Source organism: Ceraceosorus guamensis (genome assembly GCF_003144195.1).
Source record: "Ceraceosorus guamensis strain MCA 4658 unplaced genomic scaffold IE81scaffold_50, whole genome shotgun sequence".
NCBI classification, from domain to species: Eukaryota; Fungi; Basidiomycota; class Exobasidiomycetes; order Ceraceosorales; family Ceraceosoraceae; genus Ceraceosorus; species Ceraceosorus guamensis.
In genome coordinates, this window is record NW_020290045.1 from 39,771 (window position 1) to 58,371 (window position 18,601).

Here is an 18,601-nt window from a genome sequence, read left to right on the forward strand (position 1 = left end):
TTCATTGACTTGCGTGTATGGCCGACGATGCGATGATGCGATGGATGACACGACTCAACAGGAAGTGCACGCGCACGGATCATGCACGATTTTTGAGAAGATGCAACCGACGGGCGTTGCGTGCGTGCACGGCGGGTCAATCGTGAATGTGACATGCGCGCCTACCAATCAGAACAGAGAAGAGCTGAGAAACGTGGATTTGATCCGCCATCCACACTCGTGACTGTGACGACGTCGAGAAGGGCATCGTCTTTGCTAATTTTTTTTTGCCACGACGTCGCCTTATTATTGCCCTACACGATTGCGAGTTCTCGATCGCATCCGACCCTGCTTTCAGCTAGCTCATTCCCCCGGCTCAAGTTAGGGATCGGTGTGGAGGACTTGCGAGTGGAGGACGAGAAGAAGTGCTAGAAGAAGCGCAGAAGGAGGGGTCGCGCAGGGGTGGGAAGGATGTTGAGAGCAGGTAGCGTCGGTAGAGCGGCAAGGCTTGAGCCTTGCTCAGGTCTTCACTCAGCAAAAGCACTCGCACACACAAGCACAAGCACCAATCGAGCGTGGGACGTGGCTGGTGGGCGACCGCGCTGTTCATACTGCACCTTCGGCTCCTCGGCTGTCACACCTTTCACCTTGGCTCATGCTCCTGAGCATCATCGGCGCGCCATACACACCAGCACCACTTCAGCACGACAACATCTGCTCTTTTCCGGCACCATTCTGGATCAAGCTACCACTTCTTTTGTGCCTTTTAAAAAGGAATGGATCGCAGCCCTAGGTGCGCCGGTTGAGGATTTGAGAAGGGGTTTGTCAGTCGTCGGACTAGATATGAGTGACGATGTGGGAGGAGGAGGAGCCATCGTCTATCGGACACTAGGCGACAGATCAGCTTTCCACCCTGGCCTCTGGTCCGAAAATAGCAACGCTCCGAATGGGACAAGGACGATAGAAGGTCATGAAGCTAGACGTTTGAAACACGTTCGAACGCGAATAGCAACATTTGGACGGAATACGCATGGACAATTGGGATTGGGATTCACTTCTCACGAAGCGACTTGGGGGATTGTTAGAGGTGGATACTGGGGAGAAGGAGGTGTAAAGTTGGTCAAGATGGGAAATGCTGCGGGGCTCATCGTTACTGAACTTGGTGTCTTGCACGAGCAGGAGCAGGAGCAGGCTCAGCAGGCTCAGCAGCAGCAGGAGCAGCAGCAGCAGCAGCAGCAGCAGGCGGAGCAAGAGAAGCGTACAAGTGCAAGGCATGCTTTGTTCGCTTTCGGAAGTGAGTCTTGAGGCTAGATCCGAATCTAGGGTAGGCTAGGCTAAAGGGAGCGCGACAGGCCTTTCAACTTCCGATTCCGTGTCAGTCGAGACGCGCAAGAATCGCTCAGCATTCCATGCCTCGTTCGCCCGCCTACAGATCACACGACGGGTCAACTAGGTCTTACAGACCCCTCATCGCCCTACTCCACCTCCCTAGCCTCTCAGACCAGTCAGTCAGGCGAACCGCAAATGGAATTGTACTCTGCTCCACGTCGCGTCTTGCTCAAACGCAGCGATCCGAGCGAGATGAACAAGAGAAGAGGAAATGAAAGCGATACCGATGAAGGCATGAGGGTGATGGACGTAGCTCACGGATTGGATCATACGATCTTGTTGATCGAGCGATGTGGGACTGATGGTGATCAAGAGCAAGAAGTCTGGGTGACGGGTAGTGAGTAGTACATCAGCACAATCGCACGTGTCGATGCACGAACTGACACGCGGGAAGCTGCGCATTGATTTGATGTTCATGCAGTCAACACGGACGGTCAACTAGGTCTCGGCTCATCCGATTGCTCTCCTCAATTTCTCACTCGTTCTTTCCTTCGCCTCGAAACCTTTTGGGATGCTTCGGATCCTTTGATGCTCATTCGAGCAAGTGGGGACACCTCGCTCGCCCAGAGCAGATCAGGTCGCGTATGGACTTGGGGCAATTCAGAGTATGCTCAAGCTTTTGGAGGAGAGGTGCAGGAAGCTATCAGGCAGCCTGTGGAGGTGACTGCATTTGTGAAAGATGCGCTCAGGGAGGGGTTAGGGCCGAAGGAAGAAGGACCAAGAGTGAGGGATATTCAGCTGGGGGGTAGTTGGGCGGTGATGCTTGACAGTAAGTTGCTCGGTGCGCATAGATGTTCCGCAGCTATTCTTCATGTCTGACGTTCCCCTTGCTTGACTCGCAAAAGCTTGGGGACGAGTATTTACTGTAGGCTATGGACCCATGGCTAGAGGTTCTTCAAACCGATGCAGTCTTACCCTGCAACGCGTTCCTGATCTCCCACCCGTCCAATCACTGCACACTTCTCTCGATGCCATCTTTGCCATCTCCCAGACCTTTCTCAACGATCGAGATGCAGCTTCGAAAGCTCAAAGTCAAAGATTGTTTGCTTGGGGACTTGATAAGAGCGGAAAGTTGGGTATGGGACTCGCATCGCGTCTAAATGAGAGAGACGCTGATGCCATATTTGAGGGGCCCGTGGATGAGAGGATCGACGAAGCCAAAGAGGTACATTTACCCCCCTTACGGCTTGCCGCAGCCTTGCACCAACGACGCGCCTGCTCGACGAATAGCGAACTCGGGAGATTGTCCGAGCAATCTGATGATCAGGCAAATCGAGGCCCGAGGATACTGGACATTGCCGCGGGCGGAGAGTGCACACTCTTGCTCATTGAAGATGGATTGGAAGAGGTGGGCGCTTGGATCTTGCCAGATGAATAGTCTAGCGATCGAGTCCACTACCACATCGTCGCTTCTTGCCCATCCGCCTCTTTGCTCGCTCTCGCAAGCTAGGTCCACCCGGTCAATTTAGCCTGCACAAGCTGCTCGAGTCGCGATCTTCTCGTCGCCCGCAAAGTTTGAAGAAACGGCCGCCCGATCTGCTTCAAAGTCAAGCTTGGGCTGCGTGATCGCATCTCCTCTCCCGCTCGAGCGAATAGCGCAAAATTCCCCTCAGGTTGCCGCCGAGACGAAAGGCTAAATTTTTCACCAAACCATGCAATGGAGCGCACGTCTTCTAGACATCTGCAAATCATCCTGTAATAATATTACACGCAAATTTTACATTGTTCAGTTCCAATCGCGTTGATCCACCCTGCGTTCAAATTGAGCAACGTTCCGCTCATTGATCCAAAAAGACGCGTGAAAGAGGTCGATGTCCACCAGATCCGCCCACTCTGAGTGTATCTTGTCTCCGAAGGCTCTTTCGTCCATTGCCCAGCGCCGCGCCTGCCGACTTGCCAAAGCTTCCCTCGACTATTCCGCCGACACCGTGATCGCGATGAGCTCTGCCGCCATTTCTCAGCTCCTTGATCGCCTCATCGAGCTGTCCACGACCACCGCGGTAGCTCTTGCGCAAAGGGTCGTCCGCAGGCACTCCGGACGAGCGCGACTTGTCCAGGCTGGCCGCAGCGGCTGCTCCCCAAGACCGGAACCGCGCACCCGTCAATGTGCCAGAAGCGGTAGGTGTAAGGTCCGAGCCGACGGGGGAGAGCTGATCTGCTTCCTCGGCTTCTTCCTCGGCTTCTTCCTCTGCCGTCCGAGTCGTCGCTTCGCCTTCGGAGGACTTGGTGTCTGAGCTGCTGACCCTGTCGGCTTCAGCCGCGCCCTTCTTCCCACCCGCAAGAGGGCCGCGCACTTCTGGTCCGATAGGCTCTGGTATCTTTAGACGGCGAAGACCGGCGCCGAAATTGGCTTTTGCCTTCTTCTGCACTTCCAGCTCGGCTTTCCGATCGGCTTCCAAGACGTCGACTTCGGCACGCATCAATGCCTGTCCAAAGCTCGCTACAAGCCCAAAGAATTCCTCGGGCTTGACGACGGCCGGATCGTCGCCATAGTACGCGACCAGCCGGACCAAGTCATTTTGAATACTGTCGCCTGCCGAGCGCAGTGCTCGGACTTGGGACGTCGTCGTCGTCAAAAAGACGCCCGTAGCGGATAGGAAGCGATCACCAGCGGGGGAAATGGGAATCCTTTGCAACACGTCTGCCTCCGTGCGCACCTGCTCGTGACCACCTAGTAGGGCAGTGATGGAAGCCATGATGGACTGCGTGGACAGCCTTGCAGCCGCCTCGACATGGGGCAGGTCGTCCAAAAAGCCCACCAGAGTGCGGTCTGAGCGATTCAGCAAGCGTACCAAATAGTGCAAGAGCGAAGGCGTCGCAGGCGTTGCGACTGCCGGTTTGGTGTCACGCAGCTTGAGCAGGTCGACCAGTTGAAAGCCGATGGCTCCTCCACGGAACGTCGAACCGTTTAGCACATTCCCGAGCATGAGCACAGTCTGCAAAACGTGCTTGAACTTTTCGCTGGCGTTCATCTCGTCGCAAGCATCTCTGAGCACTTTCAGGTCAGGCTTGAGCTCCTCAAGATCCATCTCGAACTTCCGCATAAAGGTCATGCTAGTGAGCCGTTCGCCAAGCTTTGGAATGCCAACGATTTCGCGGAAGTACTGGTCCGCCCGGCTGAGTTGAGCGACATTGCCTTCGTAGTCGCGAATCATCTCTGCCTCCTCAGTGGTCGGCAAACAATTTTTGAGGGCCCGCAAATTGTCCAAGGAAAGTCTCTCCTCGTCCAGCTCCAAGATCGCTTGTCTGATCTGAGGGAATGTGAGCTTGATACGGGCAAGCAGGATCCCAACGCTGTGCGCCCGAGATGGGTCGATGACTGTCGCCGGAGCCGCCTTCTTTGCAGATGATCTCCCTACAGCGATTTGCGCCTGCGCGATAGTAGGAGCGGCAGCTTTGTCTAGGGCAAAGAGATTGTCTAGCTCGTCAATCTGCAGATCGATCTTGGAGGTAGCGGGCAGGTCGTGCCAAACTGTTCTAGCGAGCGCATTGTTGGGCAATTTATTCCAGAACAAAGCCTGATTGCGCGTAGGAGCGTCACTTATGTCAGCACGTTCGGATATGGCTAGAAGGAAGGGAGAAACTCACGCGACGCTTCTTCGCGGGAAATTTCGGTAGGGCTGGAGCTTTCGGCATCATTCGGAAGCCAGGAGCAGATGGGGCGGGAGGCGCATCAGGGGCGGGCGGAGGTACGGGCGGTCCTCCAAGAGCAGGAGGCGGCGGTGGCGGAGGAGGTGCGAGCGGTGCTCCTGCAGGAGGGGGAGGTGGTGGTGGTGGAGCCGGAGCCAGGGGTACAATTTGAGTTTGGCCGATGGCTGGTGCGGGCGGTGGCGGGGGAGGAGGAGGAGGAAGCGGGGCGAGAGGGGCGAGAGTCGCTGGATCCGCATCAGTCCCCATGTCTGCCTGCAAGGTTTGGCCGGATCCCGAGGGAGGAGCTGGAGCGGGCGGGGGTGGGGGTGGGGTTGGAGCGGGCGCATGACCAGCGGCGGGAGTGGGATTCTCGATGGCGGTAGGAGTGGGAAACATTGGCGGTGCGGGTGCAGCGCGATGGGCAATGTCCGAGGACGCAGTAGTACTTTGGGCCTGTGCGCCGGTAGGCGCGAGCTGCAGTTGCAAAAGAAGCCCTTGTAGCTTCGTGAGCTCTGCACGCAGCTCGTCCGCCTCGCTTGTAGCTTTGGCAAGCAGCTGTGAGTGCGATTGCTGAGTGACCGCGTCTCGCTCAATCGACTCTTGGGTACGACGAACGAGCTGATCCTGCAGCTTGGCTACATCGGCCCGCAAAGTGGCGATGGCGGTGTCCTTCTCAGCCAGCGCATCGATAGAGCGCTGAGCCATCGTATCAGCATCGACTTGTGAGGGTAATGGTGTGGGCGTGTCGGCCAGAGACGGCTTGACCGAGGTCGAGCCGGTCGCGGCATCGGGCTGTACAGATGCCTGGAAGCGTCCATATACAGCCTCAAGAGCCCTTTTCAGGTACTTGATTTCTCGCTCTCGCGACTCCAGCTGGCCTTCGGTGTCCGCAATGCGCTCTTTGTGATGCGCGATCTCCTCCATTAGGTTCGACCACTGCCTGTTGCGCTCCAGACGTTCTCGCTTCGCATGCTCCTCGCTGTCAGGCGCCCCGGAGCGATCGGGGGGACGGGATGCAGTCAGACGATCCACTTCGGATTGGAGTTGCAAGACCTGTTTCTCCTTTTGCACAAGACGTTGGATGACTCCAGCAAAATTCTCCCTCTCGCCGCGCTTTGGCCCGGAAGCGGATTCGCCTGAAGTCGAGGCTGTTCCGCCGTCCGAAATTCTTGGCAATCCTCGGAGCGTGTTGGCTTGCGCGATCGACTCGTTGAGGTCTGCTTTAAGCTGACTGCGCTCGTCGCTGAGCTCTTCAACTTTCGCACGTAGACCTTCAAGCTCTTCAACAAAGGAGCTCGGAACCGTACTGGTGTCGCTGAGTCGATTCGCCTTGATCATAGCATGCTTGCCGACAATATGCTGCACACTGGTCAGGTACGCCTTCATGAATGACCTCCAGCCTTCATCGAAATCGACAACTTCAACGCCATGCTCCAGGAACTTCTCTAGGACGAAGAGCAGATCAGCTTTGAGCTGATAGTCAATGTCTCGGGCGAGTATCTGCGTGGTGCTGCGGACCATGTCGCAGATCAGCGGATACAGGTCCGGGCTGTCAAGCTGCGCGACTCGAAGGAGCTCTCCAACCTCGCCAATAGTGCTCAAGCTGAGGCCTGCTCCATCGGCATTCGTGCCTTCTTTTCCAGCGTTGTTTCGCAATGTTCGGTCGTGCAGCTCTGCTTGGTCTTCTTGTTTCTCCTCGGCCCACACATGGAGCTGTACGAGCAGCGCATCCGGTGGCTCGACGTAGCGAAGACCAACCATCGCTTCGTTCAGCCCACGCCTTGCAAATTCGTCGCGCAGAACGATGCGCTCCTCTAAATCTTCAGGGCTGTTGGTGATGGCGTTGACAAGCACCATGGCCGACGTACGGTATTCCCACACGGCGGCTTCGTCTTCGTCTGCCTCCTCGTTCGTGTCTTCGTGTGAGCTACTCGTCTCGCTATCCGCATCGGACGTTCGCGTTTTGGACACGTTCAAGCTTCCAACCAGGAACGCGAAGCGGAAGCGCTCGCCTGAAGCAATAGCCAGCTCAGACAGAGCAGCGCACACAAGTCGGTGACCGTCCGCCAAGCTTAATACGCAAAGAGCACCAAGGACGTCGGCTATTTGAGACCTGAGCTTGTACGAGGGCGTTCGCAGAGCATACGCAATATACGTAATTAGCATCCCCTGCTGGAGGACTCTTTCAAATCCGAGCTGAGGTTAAGAATGGACGCTGAGGTCAGTGTCTGGGGAGTGGCGACTCGCCCATCATGCGCACTCACCTCTGTGTTCATCAATGTACGTAGGGACTTGATGCACTCGCCGATGATCACGTCGCTCATCTCTTGGCGGTCCTGTCGCTTGTCGCCGAGACGGGCAGTAAGAAGCGGGCCACTCTCGAGCCTCAGCAGATTTTCGAGCGCTTCAAGACCTCTCGCGTCCAAGAATCCAGCGATCCACATCAGTTTCGCCGAGGACAATGTCACCCTCAAGCTGATGAGATGCTTGACCAAGTCCTTGCGGTTCAGCTTGCCGCTGAGGAGCGCATTGGAAAAGAAAGCGGGCGAGTAGCGCTCGGCCGCATGAGATGGTGCTGCACTGGCCCCAGCAGCAAGCGCCGAGGGATCTGCGGAAGTGAGCGAGCTGACGCCTCCACCCCACCAGCTGCTCCACAAACTTGCGCCATGTCCACTACTGCCTGTATGATGCGACTTGAGCGCGGCTTCTGCAGCACTGCCGGCTGCTTGGTATGCGCCCGAGCCTTGCTCTGGTATCCCGGCGCCGTCGTCCGTCATGACAGTCGAAGGTCGACTATCCGCGCTCTCTTGTCCGCCAGTCTGAGCAGTCGCTAAACTCGATCTCGGACTGGCGTTCTCCTCTCCGCCCCAGCCTGCAATGCTCGCAATACTGAATCGATTAGCCCAGCCTCCAGTGAGAGCTGTACTTGCTCTGCTCAGAGTGTCGGCAAAGCCACCCGTTTCTGCACCAGTAGATTGGGGGGACAGAGGTCTAGCATGAGAGCCGCTCGCTGAGCGCGAGGGCGTCGAAGGCACTCCGTTGGCCGACCTGCTAGCCTCGTTCTGGCCGATCAAGAAGCGCTTGCGATCATCTGGCAAAGCGAGCATTGCGGTTCTGCTGGACCCCTTCATTCCAAGGTCCGCCATCAAGCTTTCGAATCGTTTCGCCAATTCTTCTCCCGTCAGCTGAGCGTTGCCGTGCGCGAGCGGCGAGCCGGCAGCAGGAAGAGCTTGCGCAAGTGGCGAATGTCTAGCCCCAACGCGCGGTGAATTTGGGGATCTCTCCAGCTCCAGCGGTCCACTGACACTCATCACCTTCACTTCGCGACCCGGTCCCCCACCACCTCCAATTGAGCGAGATCTCCCCGCGATGGCCGGAGTGGGTGTGCTCGGAAAGCCAGTTGCATGTTCTTGAGTGGCTATTGGACTCGTTGGAGAGTCTGGCGCCGCTACTCCCCAGCTATCAAACATTCGTGAGAGGCGTGCGGTCGCAGTATGAGGCTGGCCTTTTCCTCGAGCTTTCGGCGACATCAGCGCATGCGCGGCAGCTTGTGACAAAGAGCCTTGCGCGTTCGCAGCTCCTTGGCGAGCTTCACGATCAGCATTGGCCGCGGCAGCCATGGCCGCAGCCTCTCGTTCGGCTGACGTCAGTGTATGCGAGCCGTCATCGGTATTTTGCTGAAGATGATGCGGATTCACACCTTTCAAGGTGCCGCTCGCTTCTTCCTCGTCCTCCTCGATGATGCTCGTATCCGCGCTGAGTGCATCTAATCCTGGATCGCCAGTGCTCGGCCCAGCCGCCAATCCTGTGGTTGATATCTCTGAACTTTGCTGAGCAGGCGCCGCTGCGTTTCGCCCAAGACTCGCAGCCCAAAGTCCCAGCATGCCGGGCTTAGTCTGGGGTCGAGTCTCAGGCAGGAAAGGCCGTGGCGGCGATTCGGAGCTTGGAGCTCTACGAGCATGTTTTTGAAATCCTTGCGCAACAGTTCCGAGGCGGCTGAGCCAAGTCGCCGAAATGGTAAAGAGGAGGCCGGGGTATTCCAAGGGGGGCCCCGGCATCGTCGCTAGCAGAGGCGGCAAAATGGTGTGCGCGGGCAGCGCAGCTGGAGGCGGCACAGGGGCAGGGGCAGAGGATGGCGATTCAGGCAAGCTGGCAAGACCATATTCCACCCTCGCGGACTTGCTGCCTTGCAGCACGACTCTTCTAATGCCTAGCTCGTCGCACACCGCTTCGAGAAGGTCCGCAGCTGTTGAACCCGCTCCCACGCTGCCAGTTTCGAGTGCGGCTGGCGCAGGCAAGAAGCACACCCTGCCGTCCCACCCATCATAGATCTCTGGGACATGCGCGAATCGTATTCGGACGGCCAGTCCAGGTGCCCCGCACACCAGTCGAAGTCTAGGAGCGTGCAGATGTGACGAGAGCGCAAAGTCAGAAAAGCCGGAGCCAGCGACATTCGAGTCCAAGGTCCCCGCCAGTGCCTTTGATAGCGGAGCATGCGTAGGTGCAAGCGAGCCGTCGGCTTGAGGCATTAGCAGAGCATGCAAATAGGAGAATATCGGCGTATCGAGAGGAATCAAGCCTGAATGGCGCAAGGGCATCAGCTAAACTGCGTGGCCACTCACAAAAGACAACCCACTACTCACCATCTCCCAACGCTTCCAACTCTCCGTCATCCCATTCTCGATTGGGCTGCGAGCTTTCAACAGTCTGCAGCGCCCAGCTCATACCGCGAGCGTCTATATACCACAGAGGCGGCGCGCTTGAGGCATTGGAAGTATCTGCTGCTGCCAAAGGATCATAATGCGAGCCGAACACTCGAGTCAATGGCCCGACGTTCACTGTCTCCGAAAGTAACGTCGCGAGCAGGTTCGAGACGGTAGACTCGCGCTGCGTGCCATCTCTAGTTGACCCAGCGTAAATGGGTAAAGAAGCTGACAGGATAGTGGCATTGTCCGGTAGCACTACGTGCAGGAGATCCGAGACCACCATGCTCGATGTGCTGAAAGGAATGCAGCGTCAGCTTCCGTTGATGTCTCAACTTGTCCCCTTCAATCTGGCACCTGTTGTTGGTAAAATGCGAGCAATTGTGCGAATCTTAGTCGGGTGTCGTTAAGTCGTGAGTGCGGTGCCAAGTGTGCGTTCCAGGCAAAGAGCAGATGTCGAAAAAATCGCAGCAAGATTTCCAGCTCGGAACTGTATGTCGAAGAGTCGTAAAGCAGGCTGGGGAAGGGAATGACTAGGCAGCTTGTCAGGTTGCAGCAGGCGAGTCGCAGCAAAGATTAGTCCCTTGCACAGACCAGGGTATACGAGTGGTGGGCGGATGCTGCAACCATAGACATTAAGGATCGGTGCTGTGAAGGAGGAAAGCGTTGCCATGGACTGGAGACCCGTTCGTCGAAATATACGCCGCGCATGTCCGGCCCGCCTTGACGCGCGCGCTTTGCAGAACCCCTGATCCGCGCCTCCATGCTGCTGAGCATATGTATGCAGCACAGCCTGCGCGTTTCAGCTTTGCCTAGTGTCTCCAATCGCTCGTCACGTGATAGTATATCCACTCCGTGATTTGACCCGATCAAGGCGCAAGATTGTTCTGGAGTCTTACAATTGAAAGCAACTCTGCGACTTTCGACCTGATGGGTCAGCAGCAGGGCGGAGCAGCGGCGGATTTGATCCGACGGTCTACGCGCGGACCCTTTCCGCGGAGACGGACAGCCTCCACACAGCACCCACACAGCACACACACAACATACCTACAGTCACCAGTTTGAGTGTAGTCGTGAGTCGCACTGATCCGGGAGCAGCGCGAGTATTTATTATTATTGCCTCTCTCCTCAGCATCGCGCCCGTGGATAGTATACCGTAAGCGCTGACGCACTTCCGATGAGCAGCTTGAGCGTGATCTGGATTTGTGCATGGCAGCTAGTCGGTGAGAGAAATGGCACCCTGATCATATTAAGTGAGCCAAATGCTGATGATGATGCTCATGGACGAGTCGTGCTGCGCTGCACAAACCCCGCATGCCTAATTTCACGTTGTTCCTGCACACCAAGCAATCACGAGATGGCAGGCAGCCTCTTCTGAGCTGCCCAACTAATTTTGATTTGTCACCATACCGTATTCCGTCAGACGGACGGCCGACGTTTGTGGTGAATGCACAGCGGGCGCTCTTTGCGTTCGTGATCGGACAGCTCAGCCGCCTACTTTATGGGTCTGACGTATACAGGTGCGCACGTTGGATGGTAAGGGTCTGATCGCAACTTTTGGTTTCGGCATCGCAGCTCCGACAGGTAGTCTGCGGTCATGAGTGGGAAAGGACAGCTGTAGGAGAGAGGGGGCTAAAGGTACAAATACATGCTCATGATGTCTTGATGCCGCTCTCTCCTTCGAGCCCCAGCAGCCCGCACAAACAGCTACCTTGGCTCAACATGAAACTCCTTCTTCAAGCCCCCCTGCTTGCTCTCGGCGCCAGCTGCGTCTCGGCCGCATCCATCTCGACCTCCTCGGCAGATGCAGCAGCTGATGCCTTCACTCTCTCTACCGCCCTGGGTCTCCCAAGCGCGCCGGCCAGCTTGATCCAGCGGTTCACTACCTGGCTAGGCGGCAATGCGGCTCAGGTGCAAGCCACCTACGAGTCTCTCGGTGGCCCTGTAGAGGGCAGCGAAGACAAGAGTCTGCTCGAGATCATCAAGTCCACGCCCGACTTGTCATTCTTTGCCAAAATCCTCAACTACAGCTCCGACTCCACCAAGGAATTGCTGGACGGGGGCAAAGACAAGCTTACCTTGCTAGGTGAGCTCATTAGAGCACGTGCCGACAAGCCGGTCATTGTCATTTGACGCGTCGCTGACGCACTCCGTCTTCATTTCCCTTCTCCTCAGCACCACTCAACTGGCATCACGATGACCATGCCGGCTCCGATATTGACTCCACCACGGCTAGCATATACGGTCCCCGCTCCGTCATTGCCCACTGGGCTCATCTCGAGTCGTCCGTGGACGAGCTCAGCGCTTCATCTGGAGATGACGATGACGAAGAAAAGCGCAAGCGTCGCGCAGCGATTCGATACCTGATCGATCTGACTGTGCGCTACCACCTCATCGCACCCGATTCGGGCGCCGCCGTCACCGCCAAGCAGATCGCGGCAAAGAGCAGTGTCGCCACTGAGCTCGTCATACCGGCAAGCGCGGAAAAGTATGTTGGCAAGCTGCTCGGTGGAGCACCTTTCCGCCTCAGAAGTGGAAAGAGCCTGCTCCCTCGCCCCGGTGTCTACTTCAACTTTTTCTCTCGCCTGGTGCAGCCTGATGTGAAGGCCTCCGGAGGATCGATCTTGCACGCAGTGTCCCTGCCCCTGCTCATTCCTCCATCCGATTTCCAGACTGTCTTGTTCGGCAGCGCATACAATCTTGGCGCGACCGCTACGGCTCTGTACCGTACTGGGGGCGCTGGCTTCTTCACGCTGCCGCACCTCAAGCACGATGATGATAAGTCGGGACATGCTGCGCAGTTCCTTCGAATCCTCGAGGAGAAGGATGATGACGGATACAAAGCTCCTGCGCTTCCTGGTCCTGGAGAGCCTGGCATCACCTTGTTCGCCCCGACCAACCTTGCGTGGACCAAAGTGCCTGCCCGCTTCAAGTTCTTCCTTCTCTCTCCATTCGGCACCAGACTTTTGGCCAAGGCCTTCATGCTTCACGCTCTGCCCATCAACATTGTCTATGCCGACGCGGTTTATCAATACGATTTCGATGAGGACAAGGCAGCTTTCCCAATCCACGGCAAGCACAGCGTCGAGCACAAGCCGCTGCCAGTCAATGTGACGACGTATGAGCTCCAGTCTGCTCTGCCGAAGCTGAAGCACAAACATCACCATGACGGAGATGCTGACGCCACCAAAAAACCTTCGCGCGAGATCGTCACCGTTAAAGTGTACTGCTACCCCCTCGTTCCGGGTGGCGGACCTCTGCAGACGCGTGTCGAGGTTCAAGGAGTGCCCGTCGTCGTCCAAGATATTCCAACGGCGAACGGTGCTGTCCACCTTATCGACAGCTTCATCATGCCCAAGGGGCACGAGCATGGCAAGTCTATCGCTCCAGGCCAGGAGTGGGCAAGCGAGAACCTTTCTGGCGTCTGGAAAGAGATCGACGAAGAGAGCGCTAGGCTCGGATTCTCTGATGATCAGAAGCAGCAAGATCTCTGAACTCGGTCATTCTGCCAACGAATGGCAGAATCTCATGGCTGATGCCCCATCTTCTCCCGACAACGATGTATCCTACCACCACGTACGAACCACTCTGACTTCACTTTGCCCTGGTCTTTCGTCCCTCCACATCCATTAGCTTGTAAAGAGCACGGCGAATGGATTCATCGATGCACGCCCTCTATGCCCTACGTGCAACTTGCTCTCGTAGTTTTGCCCCCCTCCTACTTGATCGAGCTGGGCGAAGAGTGTGGACAAATTCTTGCGATCCTCATCTCCATAGGAGATGGGCTGGGAAAGGCCGTTGATGCGGGCAATCCAGTCTCCGCCCACGTTGTGGGCGCTTCCAAGCCAAGCGCAGCGCATTGCAGCGTTCACTACCGTCGCACTCCAAGTGTGGATGATTACGGGGAAAGGGAGGTCTCTTGAGATGAAGTGTCGCCTGACCACTCCGAACAAGCAGCTATTGACATGGCTGGTGTAGGTGAAAGTACGGGCCGCTGATTCGTAATGACCAAAGTTGTGATTGATGTGGACGAGAGAGCCAAGTGTTGGCAGCGATGCCGCTGCGCGCCTCCACCTGCTAGCCCAACATGAATCCCTGCATATGAGCAGGCTACCTACAGTCAGATTTAGCTGGCTCAATCATGCACGCCTCTCGACCTGCAAATTTTCCGCACGACTCACAAATCGTGAACCTGAATGTGAATCACTACTGAATGTGGGGGGATGGGTAGGTGCATGGCTAGCTTGCATGTTTCTTCGGCACGTCAAAGCTACAACAATCTGTTGAATTAGGGACCGAGCCGGTCCGAGTCTCGCATCAACAAGTCGATCCGAGCACAGCAATTCAGACTTTCAGGTTTCACGGCAAGCAGAAAGCCTCCAGTCTGACACTTGAAGAATGAAGCTCCAAAGCGTGTCCAAGAGCCTGCTGTTGCTGCCCTTCCTCGCGGCCTGCCTGGCTTCGAGCAGCGCTTCTGCGCCAGAAACAAAGCGGGCGCATACCAGTCTAAATTTGCGCTCTTTGGCAGCGCTTCCTGTCCCTTTCGTTGCTCGAAATGGATCTCAGCCATGGTCAGGCGTGACCAATAGCATCTCATCCATGGATGCCGAGCCTCAATTTCAAACCTATAGCTCGGCAGGCGACAAGCTTCTGGGACGCGATCCCGAGGCACTAATCCTCGTCCACCGGCCAGGCTATGCCTTTGCGCACGAAGCTCCAGTCTGGTTCGCAGATACTCAAGACGTCTGGTTCGCTTCCAACGCCGGGGGCAAGAATGGCAAGAGCAATCTGACGACCAACAATGCCAATTTCAGAATCAATCTGCCTCACGCCCTAACGCTCGCCAAGAACGGCACCGCGACGTTTGAGAATTCCGTCGAGACCATCTACAGCCCTCTGGTCGAGGGTAAAGCGCAATTTGAGGATATCCAAATGACAAACGGTGCGACTTCTTATGGCGATGCTGTGTTGCTTTGCAACACCGGCAGAGGTAATCTCCCTGGATCTTTAGTCCTCGTCAACCGTTCGGACGTCCAACAGAAGCCCAAAGTCTTGCTCAACAACGCTTACGGCAGAGACTTTGTCAGTCCCAACGACGTTGTAGTCCACCCCAAAGGCGCAATATTGTGAGTCCGAAGTGAAAGTCCTCCGCTCCAGCTTGCTGCGCACAACAGCCTTCATCTTTCGTCGTCTTTTCTTCAATCAAAAAAAAAAAAAAAAACAGCTTCACAGATGCAGGTGTGTCACGGTGTGATGCTCTCTGACATCCCGCCGGGAGAATTGCGCAGGCTGACTCCACCCTGGCCCCCCCGTAAGACTATGGAGTCCTTCAAAACTTCAAGCCACCCGTTGCGCAGGCCAAAGCGACCTGGCGCTTCGTCCCAACTACAGGCGAGCTGCGCATGATAGACGCAACCATCACCACACCGAATGGGATTGCGCTGAGTCCCGATGCCAGAACTCTCTACGTGTACGTCAAAAACATTCGTCGAGCACTCTTCTCCCCTGAGCATGACCATTGTGGTAGCTTACGAACGATTGACCCTGCCGGATCGCAGCACTGAGACCGGTCTCGCCCAGACTGGGGCAGGTACGGACGACTATTCGATCCCCGCCGTCATGTGAGTCCCCGCGGTGATATGAGTAGCGTGCTGCGCGGCCCGTAGCCCAGGCCAGCTGAATCGACCCACGACTCCGCGCGGTCTCAGCTACGCCTTCGACCTCGACACCACCGGCTCAATCGTCTCCAACAAGCGGACCTTCACCAACGTGCCGACCGGCATCGCCGACGGCATCAAGACGGATTCCAAAGGAAACGTGTACACCTGCACAGGCGGCGGTCTAGAGTGAGTGCTTTTCCCTACTTCAAAACCCCCCTTCAGGTCGTCGATGTTGCAAGCTGAGCGAGAATCCTTCACTCTGCCCCCGCCCGCTGCAGAGTCTATGCACCCAGGACTGGTCAGCCTCTGTACCGTTTCTCCTTGCCTACGGGCTGCACGCAAGTCGTCATGGTTCAAGACGGACGCTTGCTGCTTTTGGCTGAAGAGACGATCTGGTACTTGCGCGTCGCATCGCATGTTCAGCCTGCACCCATCGCCTCCTACCCCAGATCTGGTAGACTTCAAGGCTACTGAATTGGAGCGAGAAACGTGATGACAGTATCGCTTGCAGTTCGCAAGACGTATGCGCTCCAGTATGAACTGCTCCAAAACGCAGGGCTGCAAGCCAACAAAAAAGGCTATATATAAGATGCAAATCGCACTCTCATCTCATTTCTTCACTGCATAGTCCCAACCTTGCTCCTGCAGCCTTTGGACTTTGCCAAGGACCTCCTGCTCCATCGCATCCATGTAGCTTTGCATCGCTTCCAAATAGTGCGGATCTGCAGCACCAAGTATTCGAATCGCCAACAGAGCCGCATTGGTTGAATTGTTGATGGCCACAGAAGCGACTGGTATGCCGCGCTGTAAGTCGAGCGGGAGGTGCAATTTAGAGGCGTCGTACGCTCCGATGAAGCTCGAGATAACACTCACTGGCATCTGCACGATACTGTGCAACGAGTCGACTCCATCCAATGTGCTACCCTTGACGGGCACACCGATGACAGGCAGCGGCGTTTGAGCAGCGACCATGCCAGGCAAGTGCGCTGCTCCGCCCGCTCCAGCAATGATGCACCTCAGCCCTCTGCTAGGCGCGGCTCTAGCATAGTCTCTCATCCTGTCCGGTGTCCTATGGGCAGAGACGATGCTCAGTTCGAAGGGAATGTCGAACTTTTTCAGGATTTCCGCAGCTGGAAGCATGACGGGTAGATCGGAGTCGCTGCCCATGATGATCCCGACCAGAGGATGGGGATGCTTGAAGTCCTGCGCCGACTTGGCTGGTGCAGACGTGGCAGCAAATGGCCCTTCTTTGAAAGCCTTAGCGGCCGCTTGAGAGGCTCCCTCGAGAGTCAGGCCCCCGGGCAGAGATTTGCCGGTTTCTCCTGCTTCTGTCGCAGCATTCAATGCATCCTGGATTGGTGCGAGGCGATCTCTCACCGCTGCATCAGAAGGCCCGACAATGGTAATGTGACCCATCTTTCTTCCTTTCCTGCACCCGCTCTTGCCGTACAGGTGCACCGTCGTCCCAGGAATGTTGAGACTGACAACTGCGGGCGCATAAGTCTTTGCGATGGCATCCTTATCCTTGTCCAGATCCGCTAGGCCTAGAAGGTTGATCATCATTGCCGATCCAACTTTGAGTTCCGTGCTTCCTAACGGCAGGCCAAGAATAGCTCTCAGATGATTCTCGTATTGACTCGTCTCGCTGGCCTCGATGGTGTAATGTCCACTGTTGTGAGGTCGAGGCGCGATCTCATTGATCCGCAGCTCGCCATCGCCCATCAAGAATAATTCCACGCCGAATACTCCGGCTCCCGAGAATGTCGATACTGCCTTTTCCGCGATTTTTCGAGCTCTGCTTCCTATTCTCGCATCTCTGGACCGAAGCGGCACAAACACACTGTGACAGATGTTGTTCTTGTGCACCGTCTCGACAGCTGGATATGATCGCACCTCGCCAGTGGAGCTTCGCACGACCATCACTGCGACTTCCCGTTCGAATGGCGCCCACTTCTCCGCATACAGTCCTCGTGTGCCTGCTCCCAGCGCGTTGACAGCGTCGGATGCGTCGCTCGCAGTCTTGACTACATAATTTCCCCTTCCATCGTAAGCCTGCGTGCGGGACTTGATCATGACCGGATATCCATACTTGTCGCCCGCCTCTTCGATCGCTTTCGCCTGGCTTTGAATTGTGTCGCTGGCATTCTGAGCGGGCTCGGGCAGTGGTTGAAATTCTCCGCAAGGCAGTCCCTTGTTCCTCAAATAGTCCTTTTGTGCAAACTTGTCTTGAATGAGCTTGATCGTGGCGGGCGTAGGATGCACCTCTTTGACCAATCCCTGATCCAAAACTTCTTGCAGCTTGCTAGCATCCACATGCTCAATTTCTACGGTAATAATGTCCACCTTGTTTGCTAATGCCTTGATCTTCTCTCCATCTGCAAACGAGCCGTCGATATGCTCACTTCGAGCACTCGAGCCTGCCTGAGCGGGGACGTCGCAGATCTGCTTCGCCGGTGCTGAGTCGCCGACGTCGAGCAGTCTGACAGAGACATTGAGTCGTGCAGCAGCCTCTACGAGCATTCTACCTAACTGGCCAGCGCCTGGGCAACAGATGAAGAAGGTGTCAGCAAGCTGTCAGGCGTGCCATCTTTACATACTCGCCTCAGCACGACTCACCTAGCACACCTACTACCCGCGGCTCCACTCTAGCAATCCCAGAGCTCGACATGATGCTTCTTGAGACTAATATGGGGTGTGAGTCAGAATGAGAGCCCATCAGAGGGACAAGGTGTATGCGAGGATGGTGAGGATTGAATAGCCTCTCGAAGATCTTGAAATTACGAATGCTAGAATTCTGATCACGTCGAAATGGGAAGAGGCATCGCGCGGTCATTCTCGTACGAGAGACGTCAGAGGACTTCCTCACGCTTGTCCAAAGCTACACGCATACGCCAAGGTGGCTTGCAATCACACCTGTTCATCGCCATGCAGCAGTGACTTTCGAATGACTTTCGAACTCGAACTCGAACTCGCTTTCAGCATTTGAGTGCGCCGAGAAGGCCATTCGGAACCCACGGCAGATTGTATCCGCGAAGGAACAAGCGCGAAGCCTGCGTGCCGCGGGCTGCTAAGTGAACCATGCAGCATTCACGGCTCTCGTGACGCGGCCCTCCACGCTCACGAGACGCAAGTGGTCTGGGCCGAAGGGATCGCTGTGCGAGTTTGCAAGTAGCTTCAAAACGTTCCGAAAGTTCAATCACGAACATTCACGATTCTCTTTCGCTCGGGTACACTCCAAAC

The 18,601-nt window shown here is 56.2% G+C and overlaps 5 protein-coding genes across 5 annotated transcripts; 3 read left to right on the forward strand and 2 right to left on the reverse strand.

Annotated features, from left to right (window-relative positions):
- Positions 1–214: 214 nt before the first annotated feature.
- On the forward strand, positions 215–3,105 carry IE81DRAFT_324964 (RCC1/BLIP-II). The gene is made up of 4 exons (XM_025514379.1): positions 215–1,273; positions 1,412–1,705; positions 1,790–2,137; positions 2,214–3,105. Exons 1-4 carry the CDS (start codon positions 451–453, stop codon positions 2,744–2,746), a joined length of 1,998 nt encoding a protein of 665 aa, XP_025368208.1. The 5' UTR covers positions 215–450; the 3' UTR covers positions 2,747–3,105.
- IE81DRAFT_315743 (hypothetical protein) lies at positions 3,056–10,347 on the reverse strand. The gene is made up of 4 exons (XM_025512537.1): positions 9,642–10,347; positions 7,263–9,577; positions 4,957–7,194; positions 3,056–4,886 (listed from the first exon to the last, which is right to left on the reverse strand). Exons 1-4 carry the CDS (start codon positions 9,985–9,987, stop codon positions 3,147–3,149), a joined length of 6,639 nt encoding a protein of 2,212 aa, XP_025368209.1. The 5' UTR covers positions 9,988–10,347; the 3' UTR covers positions 3,056–3,146.
- Positions 10,348–11,106: 759 nt separating this feature from the next.
- On the forward strand, positions 11,107–13,595 carry IE81DRAFT_324966 (hypothetical protein). Its single transcript, XM_025514380.1, has 2 exons — positions 11,107–11,787; positions 11,877–13,595. Exons 1-2 carry the CDS (start codon positions 11,424–11,426, stop codon positions 13,193–13,195), a joined length of 1,683 nt encoding a protein of 560 aa, XP_025368210.1. The 5' UTR covers positions 11,107–11,423; the 3' UTR covers positions 13,196–13,595.
- A 297-nt stretch (positions 13,596–13,892) lies between these two features.
- Positions 13,893–16,125, forward strand: IE81DRAFT_315746 (calcium-dependent phosphotriesterase). The gene is made up of 6 exons (XM_025512538.1): positions 13,893–14,827; positions 14,926–14,939; positions 15,018–15,171; positions 15,260–15,322; positions 15,410–15,547; positions 15,640–16,125. The coding sequence occupies exons 1-6, from the start codon at positions 14,100–14,102 to the stop codon at positions 15,833–15,835; spliced, it is 1,293 nt and encodes a 430-aa protein (XP_025368211.1). The 5' UTR covers positions 13,893–14,099; the 3' UTR covers positions 15,836–16,125.
- Positions 15,896–18,103, reverse strand: IE81DRAFT_324968 (putative phosphoribosyl-5-aminoimidazole carboxylase). The gene is made up of 3 exons (XM_025514381.1): positions 17,978–18,103; positions 16,235–17,901; positions 15,896–16,165 (listed from the first exon to the last, which is right to left on the reverse strand). Exons 2-3 carry the CDS (start codon positions 17,879–17,881, stop codon positions 15,971–15,973), a joined length of 1,842 nt encoding a protein of 613 aa, XP_025368212.1. The 5' UTR covers positions 17,882–17,901; positions 17,978–18,103; the 3' UTR covers positions 15,896–15,970.
- Between the last annotated feature and the right edge of the window lie 498 nt (positions 18,104–18,601).